This window comes from Gallinula chloropus (genome assembly GCF_964237585.1).
Source record: "Gallinula chloropus genome assembly, chromosome: 1".
Lineage (NCBI taxonomy): Eukaryota > Metazoa > Chordata > Aves > Gruiformes > Rallidae > Gallinula > Gallinula chloropus.
Window position 1 is genome coordinate 139,231,105 of NC_140085.1, and position 23,703 is coordinate 139,254,807.

General features: G+C 41.9%; 1 protein-coding gene across 1 annotated transcript; it reads right to left on the bottom strand.

Moving 5' to 3' along the window:
• Positions 1-732: 732 nt before the first annotated feature.
• XG (Xg glycoprotein (Xg blood group)) lies at positions 733-22,579 on the bottom strand (the record flags this gene model as incomplete). Its single annotated transcript, XM_084279780.1, has 9 exons — positions 733-791; positions 1,694-1,813; positions 2,067-2,105; positions 2,720-2,776; positions 3,739-3,801; positions 5,835-5,870; positions 9,732-9,788; positions 10,148-10,189; positions 22,519-22,579. 9 exons carry the CDS (start codon positions 22,577-22,579, stop codon positions 733-735), a joined length of 534 nt encoding a protein of 177 aa, XP_084135906.1.
• Between the last annotated feature and the right edge of the window lie 1,124 nt (positions 22,580-23,703).

The window sequence follows — 23,703 nt, forward strand, 5'->3', positions numbered from 1 at the left end:
ATACCTGTTCTCCCTTTATAGAGATTATGAATGTTATGAATTATGATATTATGAATATATATTCTTAAAAAGAAAACAAACAGCCTGCCAGATTTGTGTCTTTCAAGGCTCCTAGACCAGGACCTAAGTTTTGAAGAAAAGAAACTGAATTTACCGCAAATTCCAGTTCCTGAGAAGAGTTGAACACCATTTCAGTAATAAATAAATACATAAATAAATAAAATCAGCCCGTGTTCCTCTCATTTTTATTTTTTAAACAGTCAAGGTACATATTCTCTTCCTGCTATATTTTGAAATTAAGAGTTAATATACCATCTGTAGCTCTTTTCATTTTGCTAGTATTCAGATATAAATACGCAGTAAAGGCATTCAAATCTTTAATCCTTTATACAACAATAAATTTTCTGTAAACAGGACAGTACAGAAAAACTAATGAAACCCAACATGTATGAATGGAAATGGCAATTTTCCTATTCCTACTCTATCAGAAGGATTAACTAGTTTAGCTTATTTTGAAAACAGAAAAAAAATGTTTGGTGACTCAAATGCTCACAAACCAAAATCTTTCCATTTTTAGCTTACATTAAACTTGAGTTCTTTGCTGTTTAAAATAACTTCAGAATAAAAAATACCTATCTGACCTTTATGAATGCGGGTCAGATAGTTCAATACCATCCCAAGATGTTTTAAGCACATCTCTGATGAGATAAAGCTCAAGGTGTGAGAGCAACCTCAGGTAAAAGAGTAGGATTTCAGTGTCTTGGCAGAAGGTTCATTAGAGGAAGATTCTCCTTTGTCAGAATTATAAAGCAGAAAAAAATTTTCATATCTGTGGACTGAACGTCCCTGACCACAGGAGCCTGTGATCAGAGGGCAGGTCTTCTGTTAGCAGTTTAAACTGTAGCCCCAGCTGAAAAATTAAGATTGAACATTCAGCATTTCTATCATAGACGCCTGTTACCAGCTCTTCTGGGCTCTTCTTTGACCCAGTCTTTTTGAGGCAGCAGGTGAGAACCTCATATCCCCAGAGACATACAGACAGCCTTCCCATTTCCAGAGAGGGCTGCAGGATCACTGACCCAATGTTTTAGTTACACCCCAGCCATACAAACAGCTGGTAGCAAGTGACTGTCAGACTCTGACAGCACACACATCCTCATGGCCCTGACAAGCCTCCCCAGAGCAGCCCATTTTCCCCGTGTAACCCTACTGAGCCTTGTCCAGGTGCCCAACCAGCAGCAGCCACCTCGGGGCCCACTATGGCAGCCCCAGGCCCAAGGCTTCCTGAAGGAAGCTCCAGGGGATCCCAGATCTCTGAGAAATATCTGTGAAGCTTCTCCCCACATGTCCCATGTTTCACTCATGTCTTAGTTGTTAGTCCCATTATGGAACAAATAAAATGATTTAGAGGTTTAAATTGACCCCTGTGGCCGCTAAGGGCCAGGGCCGCACTGTTGTGTTACTTCCTTCATAAAGCAGCATAACATCTTCTGGGCACATTATCGCTTCCTATACTGGTTCTTGCTGAAGAACACTAGTTACCAGTATCTCTAACAGACCCATGAGGTTGTTTAGCACGAGTGTTTCAAACGCCATCATCCCTGACCTATTTCTGCCCCCTCTGAAATTGTAAAATTCCCATCTACTCCAGCACTAAATCAACTCAGAAACCTGGAAACTAATTCGGTCTTACCGCGTGGTTTGAAACAAAGTTTCTTGTTCTTGTAAGCAGAGTAGGCTGCTATCGATCCAACAACTAATATTACAAAAGCAGAGATTATAGGAGATGTAACTCCAGCTATTAATTCTGAGTCTGTGGGAAAAAAGAGAAATTGTTTGATTTAAGTATATTCTCTACCCAGGCGTGCTTTTGCCAGCCTATGAGGATTGTTTGGAGAAACATTGAAAATTCATTAAACAGAATTAAGCAGACTAGGAATTTTCTTACACTACAGCTGGTGTGAAAAGGGTGTCTTAAACTATATGTACTACTTTTATATGGCTAATATTTTCTTACTATGTTACGATGATTGGAAAGAAATTATAGAATAAATTATTTACTACACCTGTGTTTCCTCCACGATTGAAATGATGCTCGTCTTCTCCTGGAACAGAGTGCGAAGTTTCATCAAGAAATGTTTTTCATCTTGTTTTAAGAACAAAGTCGTTACTCAGCAAAGTGATTCCTTACAGAAAGATCAGCAGGACTGTGAGAGAAGAGCTCCCCTTCCAGTCCTCACAGACAGCTGCACTGGCTGGAGGAATAACCTTCCATCCCCCTGACACTTGGGTTTTGGAGAATAATATTATCTTCTAAAAAGAGGTTCATACTTAGCACTCGGTATCAGGCTGATTTCATAGGGAGGGGGAGGCCTGTATGCTCTGGCTATTCTCTACTGCCAGATAATCAAACGATTTATCATTTAAGTTGAGATCATAAGTGCAGTACATACACTTTCAGTTCTCAGCAGAAGCCCCTTGCTTTGGGTCTGTCCTTCTGAATTCAAAGGAATTCACCCTGCAAAGCTCTGGCATACACCAGGACTCTTAGGACTATATTTCAAGTTTGAACTTCAGGCTCAAAGCCATGGTGGGTGAAGAAGGCTAACTAAATAAAAATAGCAGTCTGTTGACAAACAGATTACAGCTAAAGCAGAACCAGCCAGCTCCACGTTACAAGTATTAGAGAGAAGCTGCAAGGAGAATTGCCAAATAGTACCTGCAATGTATGGTGGTAAAGGCTTTCCATCAAGGAGATCAGAGTCATCAAAACCTCCTGCAAGATAAAGATTAGGGTTGCTGTTGCAAAATTATCTGATCAGTGGTAGCCTCTTCAGCTCCCTTGTCCAGTCTTTTTGTAGTGTACTAGGGAGGGGGGAGGGACCTTTGAAATCCTGGCCTTGATATGGCAGATGGGTCAGGTGTCTTGCACTGAACGGTCACCTATTTAAATTCACCTGGTGAAACTGTTGGTGTCTACCAGTTCTACATCTATATTGGCACTTGTGGGATGTGTGTGGGCTTGAACTCTCAATAGCACAAATCTCCAGTGATTCCTGGAGGAGGAAGTCAGTAGGTCCTTTCGAGGAAATACTCCAGAAGGACCTGTAGATGGCTCACCACTACATCCCAGAAGTAAATATGGGATACATGGTGGTAGCTGGGGTAGATCATAGAATCATAGGGGTTGGAAGGGACCTTGAGAGATCATCGGGTCCAACCCCTGTGCCAAAGCAGGCTCCCTAGCTCATATTGCACAGACAGGCATGCCACTTCCACTTTATTTAAGTGAGTGTCTGGGACCACCCTCGAAAGCAATACAGGCTTATATCCATCTCCTACCTGTTATATGCCCCAGGGCCATCTCAGATGTGCATCTTAGTATGGATTTGAACACAGGCTCATCCATACCCTGTGGCTAGATATCAGATTTGAACCTGAGCATGGCTCAGTGTATAAACGGCCAAAATGAAAAGGCAAAAAAGATGAATGTTGGTCTCATGCCACTTAGGAGTCAACATCCCACACTTTGGGCAGACAGAAAAGCTTTACTGTGCCAACAATAAAACTCAGAAAATCTTTCCATACACAGGCTCAGGAACAGTGATTACAAAAGAGAGGTGGAGGGAAGGGATGATAAAAAAAAGTATCAATAAAGGAATAAGAGAGTGAATTATTCATAACATCTGCCATGAACAGCTCATAGTGCTAGATTTTCTTAGGATAAAATGTTCTTACCAGAATTACTATAGCTTCCTGGTCGTGGTGGAAGAGGTGGGTATAGAGGTTTTCTTGAGTCACCTATTGATAATTAATATTGTTAGACTGTTGGACAGGCAAAACTGAGAGCTGTAAACAAAGAGCATGATAACCTGAGATTTTATACCTATTTCTGAGTCGTGCTCTGGTAAATTAAGAAAAGTCACTAGTTAAAAAGTCTCAATCACTATACCAAAAAATAGCAAGCTATTAAAACTAATTAGAAGGTGAAAAGGAAATATATTCAAAATTAAAATGAGAGAAGAATTCACAAAAATGTTGAAGGACAGTATTTCATGTATGTCTGGCAAGCGCTAACACTGCTTAATGCTGACACTTGGGAAGCGCAGGGTGCTACTGTATGTTCAATGCTGCAGTCACGCAGAGCTGACAGAGGAGCTGGGTCTTCCGGGCTAGGCAGGAGGCAACAGGTTATGTCTGTGCCATCAGCAGGTATCAATAAGTTCTGCAGATTAGTTTCACCTAACTGGTGCAGAATTTATCTAACGCCCAATGAATCTTTTACTCCCGATCAGTGCAAAACGAACTCAGACTTCAGCTTTGGTTAGGACTTTGTGCTGGTATTTAGTCTTAAGTTTTTGCTGAAGTATTAGAAAGAGTTGTATTGGATAGAGTGGGAGACCTGATGGTTAATAGTAATCTCCAAACTATACATGGAGTGCTGGAGGAGCAAGAGCTGACTCATGCCCAAACCTGACAAAGGGAACATCCAGGGTTGTTGCTCTGCATATATAGAGTAGGTCCCCTCTTGCTGTCCTTTCTCCAACCAGTTCAGTAGCATATTTAACTGTTCTTATAGCCAGACAGTGAGTTTAGCTCAGAATAAATCAAAGTTATGTCACAGATATAAATACTAATTTTCCTTCCCCTCCTTAAATCTTTCTTTCACCTTCAATACGTGCCAGATGCCCTTTTCTCATGTTTTCTTCTTGCCCAGCTACTAACTCTAGTGCTTCTGTTTATGAGTAATATTTAGGTTCTGATTCAGCAAACCATTCAGATACATGTTTAACTTCATGCGAGTACAGCACTCTGCAGTCAATGGGTTTTAAGTAGGGTCTTAAAGCTTTGCAGAATCAGACTTTGCCCAGTTAATTATACTCAATAGAAAAGACTTGTTCTGTTCCAGCTCCTGGTGTGATAAGCTAAGACTCACCATGGCACAAAAGCAGAAAACTACCGATCCTGTTATTTCTATTATGATGCTGCACTTATTCAGTCTTCTCTAAGCATAAGAAGATACATTCTATGGCATAGCTAGTGGGGAAAAAAGAAGTCTGCAGAACTATTGATAATGAGGCACATATAATTAATCCCGTTATATTGTGTATGAATTTCAATTAAGAACTTGAACTGAAAATGGAGCAAAGAAAAAATCAAACAAGGGAAGCATCATTTACCATCTTCTGAATAAAAAGGTTTAGTGGAGGTACTTAAGGTATTCATTAATAATTTAATTGACATACTAAACCCACCCTCTCAGAAAAGTATTCATTAAAACTTGCTGGAATGGAACAATTAGTACAAGCAGGAGGAAATTATAGTCTACCCATGGGAATTGTAAACAAAATTAGAATCATCTTTATAAAGTGTGAGCTAACATGTCATTCAAAGACAGGCATGAAATGGCAGGGGGAGCCCCGAAATGCTGAAAGCCATGGAAATGGGAATAAGAACAGCACAAAAGGTATGGTTCTCTAAGACTGACACATGAGTAGACCAGACCACTGCAACTGGAGTCACAGTTCAGAGGTGATGTTTGATGGAACGAGCAGTAGGTTTTCTTTTGTGTAGCCTTGATTCAAGTGGAATTTTACATTTGGCTCCAATAATGCTTGCACTTCAGATAATTTCAGCATGAAAGAACCTGTTTCCAGAATGTATCACATCCTTGACAAACCTCCAAACAAAATGTGGTACAAAAATTCCCAAAGTCAAAGATTTAATATGTCTACACAGCTAAGGACAGCATGGTGACTACTTCCTGGGTCAGGTTTGGATGTTATAGAAGTACCTGGAAGCAACAGCAGGTTACAACAGCTGAGTGTACTCACCTCCTCCAAGAGCATCTCCTAAATGAAGATCATTGTCTGAAAATGAAAAAGAAGAAGATATAGAGAAGTGTGTGCCACACAGTTCTTGAGAGAAGGAAGACGTTTTTAGGCTTTTTTATAGAAAATTAACAACTGAATGTTTGACAAGGAGCCATTTTTCAGGTCAGGTGTGCAAATTCAAATAAGGTATTCAACTTTTCTTGAAAACTTTTACAGAATTTAATATTTACCCACAAAATAATTGAAACATGAGACCATATTTCCCACTCAAAATATAAATAATTTATTCCTGCTTTAAATAAGCTGGAAATTAATCTCATAGTAGACTTAAGATCAATACCTTTTTAATATCCTTGCAATTAGCTATGTTAAAATATTAAAATGTGCCTATTTTTCTAATATGCTTATTAGCATTTGTGCCCGTGATTTAAACTCATATATGCATGCTTTGCTCAAGGGTAATTTGTTGAACTGCAAAAACTGAATACCCATTTCAAGAACAAATACTGGGAAGTAATAAACCTACTTAGGCAGAGGGAACTAGATAAACTAATTTATGTAAAGGTCATGATGACATAAAAAATTTGCTTTGGGTGATCGTATACCCCTCTCTGAGCTCGGGTGACAGCCTGTTTTTCTTTGGCTGAGCTATAAAGGTTTTAAAATATATTTAAATGTCTGCATGCTCATGTTATGCAGTGAATCAACAGACTATTGCCATTCCCCCAACACTGTAAACATGACTCTATAGCTGGGATGGAATTTTCTTTCCAATCAACAATTTGTCAATGAGTTGCAGATGCATAAAGAGGAACTCTTATTTCCACTGTGCAGGTGTGGGTAGGAGTAGATGGGTGATATTTTAGGGTGTGCGTGGAATGATGGTGAGCTCTGAAAGGTCATGAAGTAATTGGCAGAAATACATTAGATGGATGTCATAACTCCAAGGATCCCTTTCTTGCTATTTATAAATGTGGACTGCTGGAATGAATCAGAAGGGATGGCAAAATCTACCTAAATTTTTATAATGATGCTTATTGCCACAGAAAATAAGATAGACAACTTTTTTTTTCGTTATAGTTGTGTCAGAAATCCCAGCACCCAGGAAAATCCATCCAGATCCATCACTTTGCAGAGGTCTGCCTTCATGTGTTCTTTATATCCAGAGGGAGTGGGAAGCTGCTTTTGCACAGTATCTGGTCTAATTTTTGTAATAACTTGGGAATACTTTGATGTCATCAGGAAATCAGGCAGGAAATAATCAAGTTCATGCTACATGACTCAGTTTGTTCTTATCAAGCCAGGTGCTGCTCCTGCCTGAGTCTGGCCAGCAGAGAGCTGCATTTCAAAAATACCATCACATGTCAAATGCTAACACTGTAGGAAGCAATAAATTGCAAACTGGATTCAGTTTGTCACCAAGATGAAGAATTCAGGTAGAAGGCAGAGTTCCACTCTGGAGGGTTTCATGCAGAGATTTGTTATAGAAATGTTGAAGCCGGTATAAATGAAATACAAATGGAAAGGTGGGCGTGTATCTAGGGACCAGCAGTAACAACAGGGCAAAGGGTTAAAAGAGCAGACATAAGGGTCACCATTCCCAGCAGTAAAATTGAGGAATGTGTAGTTTCTGTCAAAGCCAGCAGGCCTGAGCTCTGATAAGACGACAGCCCAGACGACTTGTCAGCAGAGGAAAAGCAGAAGGGCACTCTGAAGCCAAGGGTTGCAGCATATCACATATTCCATTCTTTTTCCTGTTTGCTCACTCAGAATAGACTGTGGATGTAGTTTGTGTACCCCCAGAAAGGTAAAACCAGACAGTGGGCAGTAAACTGGCTTAGGGTTCAGAGACGTTAAAGTAAACAAGATTATGAAGCAGAAGATCTCCTCATAACAGCTGATGACTCCTAAAGGGTGTAAAAGATCTGTGCACATGACATTTCTGATCCAGGAGAACCACAGAGAAAGATTAAGGACTTGATAGCTGGCATACCTTGTCCTGTGTTGCACATGATGCTCACCAGACCACGTGAACACGCATGTTGTCGTGCTCCTGAGTATGTGGGCCTGACTGGATGGCTGAATTAAACCAGTGGCAGGATGAATGTGAGTGGGTAAAATCAACTTATTTAGAGATTTTGTCACTAAATAACACCTTTTCCTTCCATAAAATTCCTCACTGAATTTTGTTACACTAGATGGGAGGTGCCTACAGGAGAGCTTCAACAGAGGTTCCTGTGTGGGAAGTGATGCCCAGAGGATGTGGCCTGTACAGTAACTGGCTCCAGCTCAACTGAAATCATCATCTCAGCCAACCTCATTTCTCAATGATACTGGCTGAATGAGACATAGAAGAAACTCTGGGGTTAAGATGAAGCATCAAGCAAGTGCTAGGACATAATTTTTAATCATCTTTCTGCACATTTCCAAAACCAGTAATAAATTCTAACACTGAGGGTATTTCTAATTAGTTTGAATAGCTTTTTAACTCCCTGCAATCCTCTTCAGTGCTGAAAGAGATTCCAAAATGATCTGGAAAACACAGGTTTCTTCATTCCCAAGAATTAGTGAAGTAGGTTCAGGCAAAGCAGATAATCATCTGATCGCCATGTCTCTAATAGATTTATGAGACTCTAAAAATCAACTTCTTTTCACCTGCCTGAGGCAGCTTCACTGTAGATACTAGCATCCCTAGGTCACTTTTAAACTGATAGTCTTTCAGGGCAAAATTCAAGTAAACTGTTTCAAATGGCTGCATTAGGATTAGAACAAATCCACATTTAGGATGATTTGAGTTGTCCCTAGACATGCTGATTTCTCAACCACTGACTTCAGAGAAATGGCTAAGGGCAGATAGCTAATTGGACTGCAATGGCTTAGCAGTACTTTACAATAGATACTTCTAATCTAGGCAGAACACAGATTTTCTTTGTCAAACAGAGTGGGAAGGAAGAATGCAACCGTTACAGGAATCAGTAGCCACCACTTTTACCAAACATTGCCTTGCTTGTTCAAAGAGCAAACCTGAGAATCACATGGAAAACATAACTGCTTTTGTATACCTAAAGACCTTTTTCAATGTTTTCCAGAAAAAGACTGAAAGTCATAGTGTGGAAGAATGTTATCCAGCGTTTCCCAGTTTGAGCATTTTGTTTGATAGACAGAAATTCACTTCAGTGTAGTTTACATAAAAAATGTCTATGCTATCATAAAATACTCCATCATAAAGACACATGTGGTTTTGCTGGGTTTTGGGGTTTTCAGTAGTAATTAGTGTTGATTGGAAATAATCATTTGTTATTTTCAGGACTACAGTTTACATCCTTCAGCCCTCTCCACTTTTCAGAGCCTTTTTTTCCTTTCTAAAACAGGTCACTGTAGCAATCAATGTCAGATAATATTAAGTAAATACACAGGAAAAAGAAAGAATACCCAAATTCTTTCTGATTCTTTTCCAAGTCTGTTATCAAGCATCATGAATGAGGCTGGGAAGTTGCCCAGTGTAAAAAGACGTGGGAGCACTGGTCGACAGCCAGCTGAACATGAGCCAGCAGTGTGCCCAGGTGGCCAAGAAGGCCAACAGCGCCCTGGCTTGTATCAGCAACAGTGTGGCCAGCAGGAGTAGGGAAGTCGCACCCACAGTCCTGTCTTCAGTATTTGGCACCTGATTACAGGAGAGACATTGAGGCCCCGGAACATGTTCAAAGAAGGGCCACCAAACTGATGAAGGGTCTGAAGCAGTTATGAGGAGCAACTGAGGCAACTGGGATTGTTGATTGCTAGTATTCACCCACATCATCACAGTTACAGTGTATTAGCCAATATGATCAAGAATATCACAGGAAGCAGTTTTTACATATCTAAAATGAGCAATGACCCGTAGTCTTCATTACTCACTCAGCGCAGGCTTCGTTGGTATCCTGATCACTGTAGGCTTCCTGGTGATTATGTCATCTGTGGGACACAAGGACATACCAATGAACAGTAACAGCTTAAACTTTTTCAACTTAACAAAAGAAAGTAGCTGCAGATATAGAGAGCTGCATTCAGTAAATCTTTATGCATCATGGCAGAAGATAAAAAAGATGAGATATGTTTTCAAAGTCTTTTTTTTTTTTAATCGTCTTAAAGGCATTTTTTATTATATGACAGAAACATCAAAATCTAGAATTTCCAAGTTCTGTATATCATTAACTTAAGTACTATCTGCTTCATATTCCAGTCCTCAGGGAAAAGGACTAGAAATAATAAAGCTTAGGCTTTATTATTGTGTCTAAATGTCATAGTAAAATAAGGATAGATGATCTACCTACCTGGGTGATCAAGAGCATCAGCTAAATCAAAATCGTGTTGACCTAGAAGAACAGGGACAACAAGAAAAAGATCAAGTCAGTGGGCAGGTTTCTGTGACCTCCAGCTCTGGGGTTTCTGGACAAAGCCAGAACACCAGTAAGAGGCAAAAGAAAAATTCACAGGAACAGGAGCAAGCCCAGAGCAAGGCGTTAGCTGTTGTCCCTGTGCCAAGTGGTCCTGAGTGACCGTGCAAGATGAGCTCATTTAATTCCAAGAAGCTCTTCATTCAGGTGGTGCAAAGGGGAGCTGCTCTCTCACGTTACCCTTACTCAGCCATGATGCAAACATCCCTCTGAAGAACACAGGTCGCCTGCTGCAGAGCACAAGGGCTGCTGCCAGGAGGTGGCTGGAAGTAGCATTCAGTGTGGCATTTGCAAACCAGAATCTTCAGGTGAGAACTTTTAATATCTTCATTATTGTTTTCCTGCTCAGCCAGAGAGAGCAGATTTACTACTGCCTTGTGAGCATTTGCAGCACGAAGCAACATTTTTTTCTCTTTTAATTCTTCCTGCAACATGTGGCAGCAGTAAGAGGTATAAAGATGTGTTTACCTAACTTAGTTTCTGCTGTACCTTAAAAAAAATCTGAAAGGGGAGAAAAAACCTCTTCCTGTTCTGTGTGAGGTGACAATGATGTCATTAAATGTTACGACAGGGCAATGCATCCTGACCTTTGATGTTAGCAAGTAAACAAAACAGGAAATTGTTTAAAATGTATTAAACCAAAGATTATGAATTTGAAATGAGCAAACACGAGTATGCATGCAAGCTTTACTCTCCACTCTCTACAATCTGCCACTTTCTTCTTAATACACAGCCTTCACAAAAGACCTCTTTGCAGAGAATGTACCCATTGGTTTTCAGCTGGACTGAAACTGCAGTTTTCAGCAGACCTCACTGTGGAAGAACTTTTTCACAGTGAGGGTGACAGAGCACTGGAATGGGCTGCTCAGGGGGGCTGTGGAGTCTCCATCTCTTAGAGATATTCAAGACTCATCTGGATGCCTATCTGTGTGATCTGTCCTAGGGAACCTGCTTTGGCAGGGGTGTTGGACTCAATGATCGCTGAAGGTCCCTTCCGACCCCTAGGATTCTATGATTCTGTAATTCACTGCTCTGATGTGTGCAGACCAAATTCCTGATCAGCCTGCACAAACCTGCAAAAAGCTGTGCCACCTCATGGCTTCCCTAAGCAGAAATGTTTTGTTGCATAAGCCTCTTGATCTGCACCTATTTCTTATCCTGTCTAAAAGACTCCATATGTAAGTCTTCAGTGAAGTGGTTTTCTCTGTAAGTCTTGAATGCTTCACGGCAAGAAAGGCATCACTGTCGAAGTGGGGAAACTGAGGAACAGAGAGAGGCCAGCAGAGGTACTCCAGCACTCTGAGTAGCCCAGCCCTTTCTTCTTGACAGGTGCTGTCCATCTTCATGGCATTCTTCACATTAATTACTCTTCCAAAATAAAAGCTCTCACCTGTATCTAAGAGCTCCTGGAAAGTTTAATTATCAGTGATAAAACACTGTGATCCTCAGTTAAAAATCAGTGTGGGAGCATAGAACAGAAACGTTTTGCTTCCCATGAGGATATCCATGTAAGACTGTGAACTTAATTATACTGGTGTCTGATGGAGAAGATAGAGCGAGGCTGGAATGCAAAACAGGGAATAGCTTCTAAAGCAAAAATGTCCGTATAAAATATTATGACAAACCTGTGTTTGGAAAAGAAAAGCAGGTAACAGCACAATGTTTCTCCATTTATGTTTTTAGAACAGAATTTTATCTCTTATTTGGAGTGTCACCTCATCTGAAGTGATCTTAGAGTGTCACCTCTCCTTCCCTGGCCCTGGCCACTGAGCCAACCTAGCTAAATCTTTGATCTGGGTCCTTAGATGGGTAATATTCCAAGACTCTGACAGGTTATATTTGTATGTGAATCCATTAAAATGCATAATTATATAAATACACAAAGTTCATGAGATGCTTCCTCAGAAGATATTCCCTGCCAGAGCCCTGAGGGGCACCACCAGCCCTTACTGGCCCTGAGCCCCTGCCAGTGGGCTGTCAAAGCCATGCTGCTGCACAACCATGGGACCATTTGATCCTGATGCAGATCCCTACCTGCATCCTGACATTATCTCCATTTATATGGTCAAAATATATTTTTCTGAAACACTTCTTAAGTGACAACAATATGAGCAACTCAAGTTTGAGTGACCTTTAATTTTGTCCTCTTGATGAATCTTCATTCTCGATCGGCATCCTGAGTGCTGCAGAAGGCTGCCTGACCCTCGCCCTGCTGCTGCAGGATACTGCCAGCAGGATTCAGACCATTTCTCATCAGAGTGAGTCATCAGAAACAGTTTTGTAACAGTGAAGAGCTGTTGGCCAGACCATCTCCGTTGTTACAGGTCCTGACATGCAGGAAGTAAAGCTATGGAAAGCAGATAACAAGGTCCTGGGGCTGTACAGAGAATGCAACAACCTTTTGGGAAGGAAGGTTCTGGAAAACTTCCAGGTAGAATATTCCTTGGAAGTTAGGGAAAAGAAAAATAATTTTAAAATACAGAAGGAGGAGCCTAATCAGAAAAGATTGTGGAATTCAAACAAGTTGATGCAGATGCTTCCAATTGCATGAGAAGCAAAGCAGCCTACTGAAACAGTGACTGACGCCCGCCCTTCTCCCGGACAATACCGGCATTCACCTCTCCTGTCATGTGTCAGCCCTGTTACCGAACATGTGGGAGAAGACAAGAGCCATACTTCAGGGAGAAGTAAAAGGCAACCACAGAAATTTTAAGAAGAGGAAAAAGAAGCGGGAAAATCCCCTGCAGGAATGATTCGGATTTATTATTTTTTAATTATTTCTCACGGCAAACCAAGTAATAAAATAAACCATCATCAACACCAAAAGACTGATTGAGAGTAAGGCAGCAATCTACACTGAAATCTCTTTGGCTGTGTAAACATAAAACCTTGATAGATGAGCCGATTGTATGTGGACATCTGTGCAGCACGGTAAATGACATTCCAATAAACCAAAAGATTGCTTGGACTTCCATCCCGACTTCCTCTGATAATAACATCAAATGACCGCAAGGAGTAAGATTCTGTGGAGCAGAATTTTAAATGCTCATTACTGTTTCTGAGGCTGCACCTAGACATTTTAAGAATCTAATTTGGGAGGCTAACAGATGGTTAAATAGCTGAACAGCCCAGATTTCATCTCCAAAATGGTGGGTCTGAAAACAAAAACACATTAGAGACTCAGAGGATATTTAGCTCAATAGGAACTGCAGTCACTTCAGGGAACTCTGAAGATAAATGACAGCGGAAATAAATTAGTCAAGCTTCTTCACAGAACAAACAGACTGAAAGAAATTAATTTTCCACATATAAAAATGGCCTTTTTTTTTATCAGCTTCCATAATAGAAACAGCTGGAAATATACTGATGAAAATGAGAATAAAAGAAATTTTAGTGGGGAGAAAACAGCTTTGTTCCTTTGGGTTCTTTTTTTTTTTGTTATGATTATTTGTTTGAGAGTGGTTCTTTGTGTGGGGTTTTTGTATCTTTAACCTAGATAAAATTATGAAAACTTTTAACTGTGCAGAAGTATTATCTCAGAATTATCACTGTTATTACTGCTTTGGGCTAGTATGCTGTTTCTTGGCATCACTTCTGGCCTTCCATCTGGGAGTATCCCTGTTTTTACATAGAAATGAAACTATTGTAATAGTGGTTTAATGTTGGGTGGTCCACAGTGATTCATAACAGGGAATGTGAGGCTTGCAAGCTCCTGCCTGACACCACAGAACCGTCCCCATCGACAAAGGAGAAAACGCTCCGCTAAGAAAGCAGGCCTTCCAGATGGATATACAGTTTGCACGGTGAAAGGACCTGCTTTAATTACGTTTACTCTAGTTGCTCAAACACAATGAACTGTACCAACAGCAGGATTATTGCTGGCATTGCCAGCCTCACACGGGATGTAACTCCCTCATCTCCCCCTAACACGCGTAGCCGTGCCTGTGAAAACCTGAAGCGTAGGCCTGGCCTAGAGACCTAACAGTAGGCTTCTCCGTAGCAGCCAGACAGGGGGGAACAGACTCTGCAAAGCCAACCATCAAAACGTGGTAGCTGAAGTGTCAAAGTTACTGGGCTTATCTTTACAGGCATCATTCTTTTGGGTAGGGCATTTCCTTTCATTGAGCCTTTTACATATAATATGTGGAAGGCTGGTGAGATCCAGGAGTTGGACTTGATGATCCTTATGGTCCCTTCCAACTCAGGATATGCTGTGATTCTATGATTCTGTAATGATTCTGTGATTCTATGATAAAACCCTTGTGAGTTCACTTGCTCTGCATCGGAGAGTATCTTGTCTGCAGTTTGCCACAGAGACGTGGAGCCAGCTTTTAAGGAAGTTCCCTTGAATACAAGACATATTCTACTGAAGCATCACAGAGCTGAGACCATCTTACCCCCCCAAGGCATTCCCCTGCAAAGTTGTGTCCTCAGGCACGTGTACATCTGATGTTCACAAACCTTTGCCCATGTTTGTTTTCTGCAAATGCGACCCAAATATCCAGTAACTGAAAAGCAAACAGCAGCGTCTTTAGTCTACGGTTGAAAATGTGACCTTGTTAAATGCCTCTGTCACCCTTTAACTGTGAGATGATCCATCAGGACACTCTGAGGTCCCATGGGTTTTGAGGAGGATTTGGGAAAACCAAGGGTGCATTCTGCAGGTGGGTGTTACCTATTTGCTATTACAACTGCAGTCAGGAGTTTTCTGACGAGAGGCTACCACGGCATCGCTCTGTGACACAAGTAGGGTCAGTCCTGCTCTGGATCCATGTGAACACAGCCTGTGGCCTTTAAAATTACACACTTTTAAATATTTATGGGGAATATTGTTAAATAAGAGTCAGGTCTTGCGGCAAATGAAATTAATTTCTTGGATATTTGATATGCATGATCTAGTATTAAAAATTATGCTTAAGGTCCATGAGAAGGTACATCTACACATGTGTATCTACACACATAAATACACAGATGCACATGTGTTTTATATAAATCCTTTAGTCATTAATATGATTAAATTAATGGGCTTTGAGTGCATTGTTAGCAGTCACACGATTGGCTGAGATTACCTGTGTTAGAAATAAATTAGAAGCAGCTCACTTCGAAATGTGAGCTGGATAGAAAGGGAGAATAGTTTGATTTTACATTATTTTAAAACAAGGACAAAATTTATGTCTTTGGTGTAATTAAGTAAGAATTGTTTTATAAATACAATGAGCTTAAAACATCATGAAGCTGGAGGAGACTGTGGGAGAAGAGGGTGACTCACAAATGGGAACAAAACTTCTTCTAAAAAGGAACAGCATGCTACCAAAGTCACTTGTGGGACCCATTTTATGTTCTTTGTAGCTGAAATGGTAAGTTGTTCTTTGTACAGATAATTTCTGATGTTTATAAAATCATGTCACATACTTCCCCTGTAATGAGAAAGTAGGATGCATTCTCCCAGGTACGTGGTTAAGATCATACCCATTCACTGGTACAACTTTATTCAGGAAGCAATTATCTTTGTTTAAAGGAAATTACTCATGTAAGAAGAGTTGTGGGAGAACATCAAGGTTTACACCCCAGAGTGGACACTTTGGACAAACTCTCAATGAGCGGGTACTGTTTCTTTGATGTCATACTCTCATGATCTGTATTTCCCAATGAGGTTGCTGCAGCTTTTTTTTCTTTTCCATCACAGCCCTTTCGTTCCACAAACGATGATTGCCACTGACACCCCTTGATGCTGGGGTGGAAAATAAGTACGCTTTAAAATCTGTAATTAAGACCTGAGTTCTTGTCCATAGACCACAGTGTATGGACCTGATTATTGGCTTCATGTTTTTCTTCTAGGCCACTTCTGTTTATAGTTTGAATTCAAGGGAAATGAAAAGGTTTCTCTCACTTATTCATACAAGAACACATTTAAATAATTACCAGCAAATAAGATGCACTAATAAAGCAAGAGTGGCAGTACTGCTTTATGTCTGCACAGCATGGTCTCATCCAGCATGAAAAACAACCTTCTAGTGTGATGGCATTTGCTTTGCTGTGGACAAACAACAGCTCTTCAGAGGTAGCTGCTGTTCTTTGTGATGTGAGATGCACCACACATACAGAATGAAACATATATAATTTTCTATATTTTGCTTCAGAGGCAATGCAGAAGAAGCTGGTGTGTGCTGCAAAATTACAGGCAGAGCAGAGGAATTGGGATCTCTGATTAAGCAGCACCATGTATCCACCCACCTTACTGAAGCTTGGTTTTTCAGCCTCGTGACTGGAGGAAGCGGAGCTCAGGCCATGGCCTGGGCTGTTCAGCCAAAATTTCTCTCTGTCTCTCTGTGGTTCATGAAGCCATTAGCCCTTCACAACCACTTGGTCTGAGAGCATCAGCCTAAATGATGGTTGCGTTATACTGTACCTGCAGATAAGCTCACAGACCTGTGTGAGTGTTCCTACCCAAACCCTGCAGCATGGCACAGTGACAGCTTTGCTGGGCTCCGAGCGACCACGGGCTGCCTACGTGCCACTTGCCATCCACGCTTTCCCCAGCTGGTAGTTTAGAGGCAACAGAGGGAGCTGAGGATGATGCAGGAGATCAGGGAGTTGCCAGGCTACGTGTTATATCTTCTCACCTTCACCCCAAGTGCACTGGTAAGACAGGTGCAAAACACCTTCAGCTCATCAACATGGGAAGCACAGGTCTCAGTAGGGTTATTCTGTATCTAGCACCAAGTTCAATTTGTTTCAGAAATTCCATTGTATACCTAATCCTGTGCCCACTGAAGTTACAGTCACTCACTGACATGATTATTTATACTGCTTCCATGGGGGTTGGTAACACTGCCAAGTTGAGGTGGGTGATGAGGATGTTTTGTCCGCATTTTTCGCTTGTGTGTTTTAGATGCAAGACAAGCAAGGTCTGCATCTTCTCTCTTTCATGCCATTATGAACATGTTTTCTGGAAAAGAACAATGCTGGGAAGAGCTGCTGGAAGGCAGCAAGCAGGTCTGTTCAGCAACAAAGTCTCTGTGGAGTTGTAGGACCCACCTCTCCTCTCATTTGGACTAAATGAGAAAAGCAATTAGGCTCCCTTTGCAGAGCTGAAGAAGCCTCTGCATGCCATCAGAGTGCACAGAGAAGCTTCAATGCTCTGGGCAAAAGGTTATGGAGATGTACTGTGTCCAGTTCTGGGCTCCCCAGCTTAAGAAAGACAAAGAACTACTCCAGAGTCCAGAGGAGGGCTACAAGAATGATTGGGAGACTGGAGTATCTCTCATATGAGGAAAGGCTGAGAGAGTTGTCTCTGTTTAGCCTGGAGAAAACTGAGAGGGGATCTCATCAACATGTGTAAATATCTAAAAGGGCAGGTGTCTAGAGGATGGGGACAGACAGTGATGCCCAGCAGCAGGACAAGGGGTAATGGACACAAACTGGAGTTCCATCTGAAGATGAGAAAAAACTTGTTCACTCTGAGGGTGTCAGACACTGGGACAGGCTGCCCAGAGAGGCTGTGGGGTCTCCTTCTCTGGAAAGATTTGAAACCTGCCTGGACACATTCCTGTGCAACCTGCTCTAGGTGATCCTGCTTGAGCATGGGGGTTGGACTAGATGATCGCCAGAGATCCCTTCCAGCCCCTACCCTTCTGTGATTCTGTGATGAGTTGGTATTAAAGCACAAGACTCAGCAGAGGATCTGGTGGTTTAGCATTTGGAGGGAACAGAAATCATGTCTTGGCATGCAGAACACACTGCAAATCAGGGTTGGATTTCTGAACAAGGATTCAGCCTTCTTTTTTCAAGAATCACAGATTTTGTTCCCATCATGCTCAGGAAACAAAACAGTCTGTACAATTTCTGTGGAATAGAAATATCTGGCTCATATGTCAGTGGTAACCTGCAAGGTAGATTTGATGTTTTTAGGAGATACAGAATGTGATCCATGAGACTTTGTTGCTGATAACTCAAGGACTGCTCCTTGTATGGAGTGTATGCTCCTGGTTCCTCCAGCACTGATGTTAAAAGACCCTGGACAGAAAGAGGTGCTTTGCTTTAATTTGTCTACTAATCTTATTGTCTACTCTGGTCTTTGTTTACATTGAATCTGAAGCATTGTTGCCCTCTGAAAATATTTGACTGTGATTTTGCTTTTTAAAGAAATTCCTGAGGAATTAAAAATGCACTGATAACATGCATACCTTCCACAGTAGAACTGGGGCTGCTCTATTTTTTTTAACCCATTCCAGCTCTTCCTTTCAATTCAGATGGCTTATTTGTTTTCATGAGATACTGCCCTACAGATCAGATTTTTGACAGCATTCTCCCCTAACAGTCGTGAGTGTGAGCCTCTCTGTAAAAAAGAAGGAAGACTCTAACCCAACCAATCTGACTCTCATCCCTCCTTAAACATGAGGCAAAATGCCACAGAAAGGCATATTTTTATTGATTTTTAGTCTTGAAAGAATTATGGCATTTATTTGTTTGTTTACTACCCTCAGTGGGATGGAAAGGAACTGACAGTCGCTGATGCAGATGAGGGAAAAATATGCACTGAAAACACACAGTTGGGGTGCTCCTGCCAGGCTTGCAATGTTTGAAAAGTGAGCCCCAGCAGCCAGGTAACCACAGGGGCTGTTAGCTCTTCCCAAGCTCTTGATGTTGCAACAGCTCTGCTCTTTGTTAGTGTTTCAACCAGTTCAGGTATGCCTGGTTATCAAACCGCAATCACACCCTTGGATGACAGCGCTGGCATGCCTACAGATGATAGCAGCCCTGGGACTGGGAGTGAAGTTAGCTGATACATCCCTGCTGATACTGCGAGTGCTCCGGCACGCACGTAGGGACCTCACACGGAGCGACAGCAAGGGCTCGATGGAGCAGCGTAAGAAAAACAGGGCTGTGTTTCTCACCTCCCCCATCCTGTCTTTTCACTCCAGTGAAAACTGCAATATTCATAAAACTAAGTCGCAAAGTGTCTCAAATCTAAATGGGTCTGTAATTTTCTCTGCATAAAGTGCCTAACTAATTAACCGAGAATGCAATTAGCTTTGACTTAACATCTTTGTAAGCCTTCGCTCCACAGTGGTACGTGGTTCAGTGGTTAGCAGAAAGTGCTGCTCCCTTTACCTGCATAGCATGCAATACCTGATGCAGTGAAGTTAATGCTTCTTAAACACTGACAACCTTTGCACTGTCTCTGTTACTGGCTAAGCATGTGAACTGTTGGTTGGTCTTAAAGACCATGGATACATAGATCATATCTGTTGGGAACCTGAGGAGGATGCCTGAGCAGTCAGGTCTGAGTGAGAATCTCAGCTGCTTTCCAGCTCCGTATCGGAGAGGGCCCTCAGGCTGCACTGCTTCCCCACTCCAGGTACACACACATGCAGCTGTATCACCCAAATGGGGCCTGCAGTGGGTTTCAAACAGTTGCATGATTGCAGCTACTGGGGGACCATGACCTAAGATGTGTCATACCACACCTTCAGTGGGCAGCTGCCCTGGTTTCAGTAGGGGTAAAGTTAGTAATTTTCCTCCTAATAACTGGTGTAGTGCTGTGGTTTGGGTCTAGGATGAGAATCATGTTGATAACACACTGATGCTGCCAAGCAGTCAAGGACTTTTCAGCTTCTCATGCTGTCCTGCTGAGGAGTAGGTGAGGGATGCCCAAGAAGCTGGCAGGGCACACAGCCAGGATGGATGACCCAGAATGGGCAAAAGGGATCTTCCATAGCATGTGATGTCATGCTCACTATGTAAATGGGGAGTGGACTAGGAGACAGTGTGGCTCAGGAGCTAGCTGAGTGTCAGTTCTGGGTGGTGAGTGCTTTGTATCCCTTGTTTTGCCTATTATTATTATTTATTACCACCTGGGCTTTTTTTACCTATTAAACTGCCTTCATCTCCCATGAATTTTACGTTTTTATAATTTTTCTTTCCAATTCTCTTCCTCCACCCCACGGAGGGGCAGTAAGTGAGGAGATGGCTGCATGGCTGTTTTAGCAGCCAGCTGAGTTAAACCACAGCAGTGCAGACATACCCAAAGCTCGACTACCATGGGTCACCTGAGCTGCAATAACCAACATGGGACATTAACATGAGCTTCAGTGGAAGGAGTTTCTGTGAAGTTTCTTTCATTTGAGTTTGGCTAAATGCCACTCAGACAATTAGTTGTTGCAGCTCAACTTCCACAGGAGACCTCATGTAACCTGTGTGACCTTGGGAACAGCAAAAGCCAGAGGGTAGATAAAAGTATGGAAGACTGGGATGAGCATGTAAGATTCTGAACTATATCGTGTCTCACTTTGCTTGAGCAATGTGGTCCTTGCTTATGCCACACTTCTCTTGAGGTGCATCTATCAAGGTAGTCTTGCTGACTAACTGAAGACATCTGGACATAAAGGAAATGCTAGATGGTAAGGGGAGTGATGTGATCTGCAGTGGCACAGTAGTCTTCAGAAACTACTGCAGGTGGTTACAGATTAGATAAAAATTAAGGCTGCTTATAAAAAGGTGACACATGCCATAGACGTTCCTGTCAGGGGGACTTAGACCAGCTTTTCACCAGCGTGACCAAACTCTCCTCATAGCATGTCTTGGTTAGGGCTGAGAAGTGGTTCCTGTAAATATCCCCTGAACCATGGTAAGTACTTTGATGATAAAATTCAGTGGCTGTTGTCATAGATGTCAAATAATTAATTTTGCGTTTCAGAGAGGACTGAAAAGTTTCCACAGTCACAAGACTGTGCCCAAAGCCCACAGCAGCTTTCAGCAATGACTTCTTCCCCACAGCATGGCCTCAACTGCTCTAAATTAGCACATGTGTAAAGCAAAAATGGTCAGGCTGACTGTCTTTGTAATTAAAGTGACAGAGTGTATGGAAATTGGCTTGCCTGTGCTCAAATTTTTTTTTCAAACAGAAATATTCAACATAAGAGAGTGCCCCAGAACTGGAAAGTCAGCATGCCAGTGATGAGAGGCTGTGTGAATCATCACTGCTGCTCACAACACACTGCAGGGCAGGCCAGCACAGTCCTACTGCTCTGATGTTTCTCAGCTGTGTTGCTTGCTGAAGACCTCCAAATATTTTCTCATTTGTTTTAAAATGGAACTAGGGCACTAAACTTAAGGCAAGTTGTTTTTCACTGCCCATCACTGAAAGTTCCCAAGGACTCCATTCAAATCAGGGGTGGTGGGAAGGTTAACAGCAGCAGCTGTTGTGGAACTAGTAGTTAATGACTGATTTCTTTCCTGCAGTCAAACGCTGTGTCACAAGCTTTTGAAGGAATGCAAGTATACAAGAAGCCAGAAGGTTACAAGTACACTACATGGCTGATGCACACAGGGATGACCCTATTTGGCTTGATATCAAAAAAAGATCTTTTACACAGTGCTTTGCTAAAAGAAAACTATATTAGACTATAGAAAGCCAACTCAACATGAAAGGACTGTATTTTCCCAAGTGCTACAGAATCACAAGGTTGGAAAAGACCTTTAAGATCACCAAGTCCAACCATACCTGTCCTATGCTAAACTATATTCCTAAGTACCTCACCTGTCTTTTAAACACAAAAAATGTACAATAATAAGTAAAAAACCCCAACCTGAATACAAAATAAAAAAGTACAATATTAAGTACAATAAAAAGTAAAAAAGTACTTACAAAATGTTTTCAATTCTTTAAGGGAAAAAAGTGTGCTTGTGTGTGGATTTTATGTATTAAATAATATGGTGGCTAAGGTTAATGAGTTATTAATTTATAAGTATTGAAGCAGGATCACAAATACGAAAGCCCAACCATTTTTAAACCGAATCAGAATTTGTATTTACAGTATAACTAATGTTTTTTGAAATATCAATAATCAAGAAAAGTTCTAAAAGTGTGAAGCTAGTATTTGACTAAGGATCTCCCTGGAAACTTGTATGTTCTCTTGAAATCTCTCATTTTACAGCTTCCACTTGAAAGTTTACACACAAGTCCAAACTTGTGAATGGCTTTAGGGGAGCAAGAAATTAGAAAAAGTACCTCTCCATCTAATGTGGCTGTTATGACTGATCATCCAAAAGATATCTCTCTCTCTCAACTGCAGAGCTACTTATCTAAACACACTTTGATGAAACAGTAGCAACAAAAACAGTGCCAGAAAACATCTCTAAATAAGCAAGCATATTTTTTTAGGTCTCAGTGTTTAGGGATTTTTTTTTAAGTTTTACTTTCAATAATCTCACCCTAGAAATAAGCCAAGGCAAAGTTCACTTACCTTTTACACGGAGTAGAAGAAAGCCAAGGCACAAAAGAAGGATACTTGTGAATTTCCCCATGACCTTCTATGCAGTGTCCTGATTGCCCAGGTTGTTTTTTACCAAAGGATGACAGTAGGTGTTGCCAAGGTTTGAGGGAGTTGCTTGGAGTCAGTGGCTCTGTCCAAAGAGTTCCCTCACCATCACACTCAAGTACGCAGGAAGAGACAAAAGTCCCTAAAAACCTCTTCTAGTACAAGACAGGTAACAAAAGCAAAGGACCCCCCGCTATGGCCAAGCCATAAGCAGCACTATAGGTGCCACCCACGCTAGAAGAAATGCATTTATGGCCCCAGCAGGGAGCGTGGAGAGCTGGGGAGCCATCGGCAGCACCCAATGAGGAGGCAGCTGGCCTGCTCTCAACCCACCTCCTGCCCAGAGGGAAAGCCAACCTGTTTGACATCCTCACCTGCAAAGGTGGGTGTGGTGGTGTGGGAGCTCAAAGCAACTTGTGGGAGGAGACTGGCCTGCTCTGAAGCATGCTGAAAAAATGTCTCAGTCGGTCCTCAAAGCGCTGCTTCCCTGCACAGTTTTGGGCTGAGCTGATGAAGGCCAGCCTGTCAGAGCCCCAACCCCTCACTCAAGTCACCGAGTGAAGGAAGCAGAGGCCAAGGATCCGCTTTGCAGAGACTTGGGAACTGTCTACAGAGGAATGAGAAAACACCTGATTTTATAAACTTTAAATGTGATGTCAGGCTGCTGAACTGCAGCAGGCACGGCTCCCTGGCAGATGCTTCACCAGGTAAATGTCTGTTGTAATTTTTTCCATGGAATACAGATATCCATGCGTGTCCCACACAGGGAGAGACCTCAGGTAGTGCAGAGCATGAGGACACAAAGCTCTGGAAAATGACCAAACCCCATGCACCCATCCATCCAGGAACACACTTTAAAGTCACTAATGGGTTTGAAATCCAGTTTCATCATGGCCTCTCTCTAGCAAACGTGTGCCCCAGCGCGCTTGACTGTTGAACCAGACTGCCCCTGTCTCGCTGCTGCCTGGCGCCAGCAAGGAGACTGGGAGACCGGCATGTGTCCTCCCTTTCCCTGGGGGGTAAGCTGTGGGCGGCTTTGCTGGCGCTGCTGTGACTAGGGCAGCAAATACTCTGGTGCCATGAATGGCAGAGCTGTACGCCCCTGGTGTT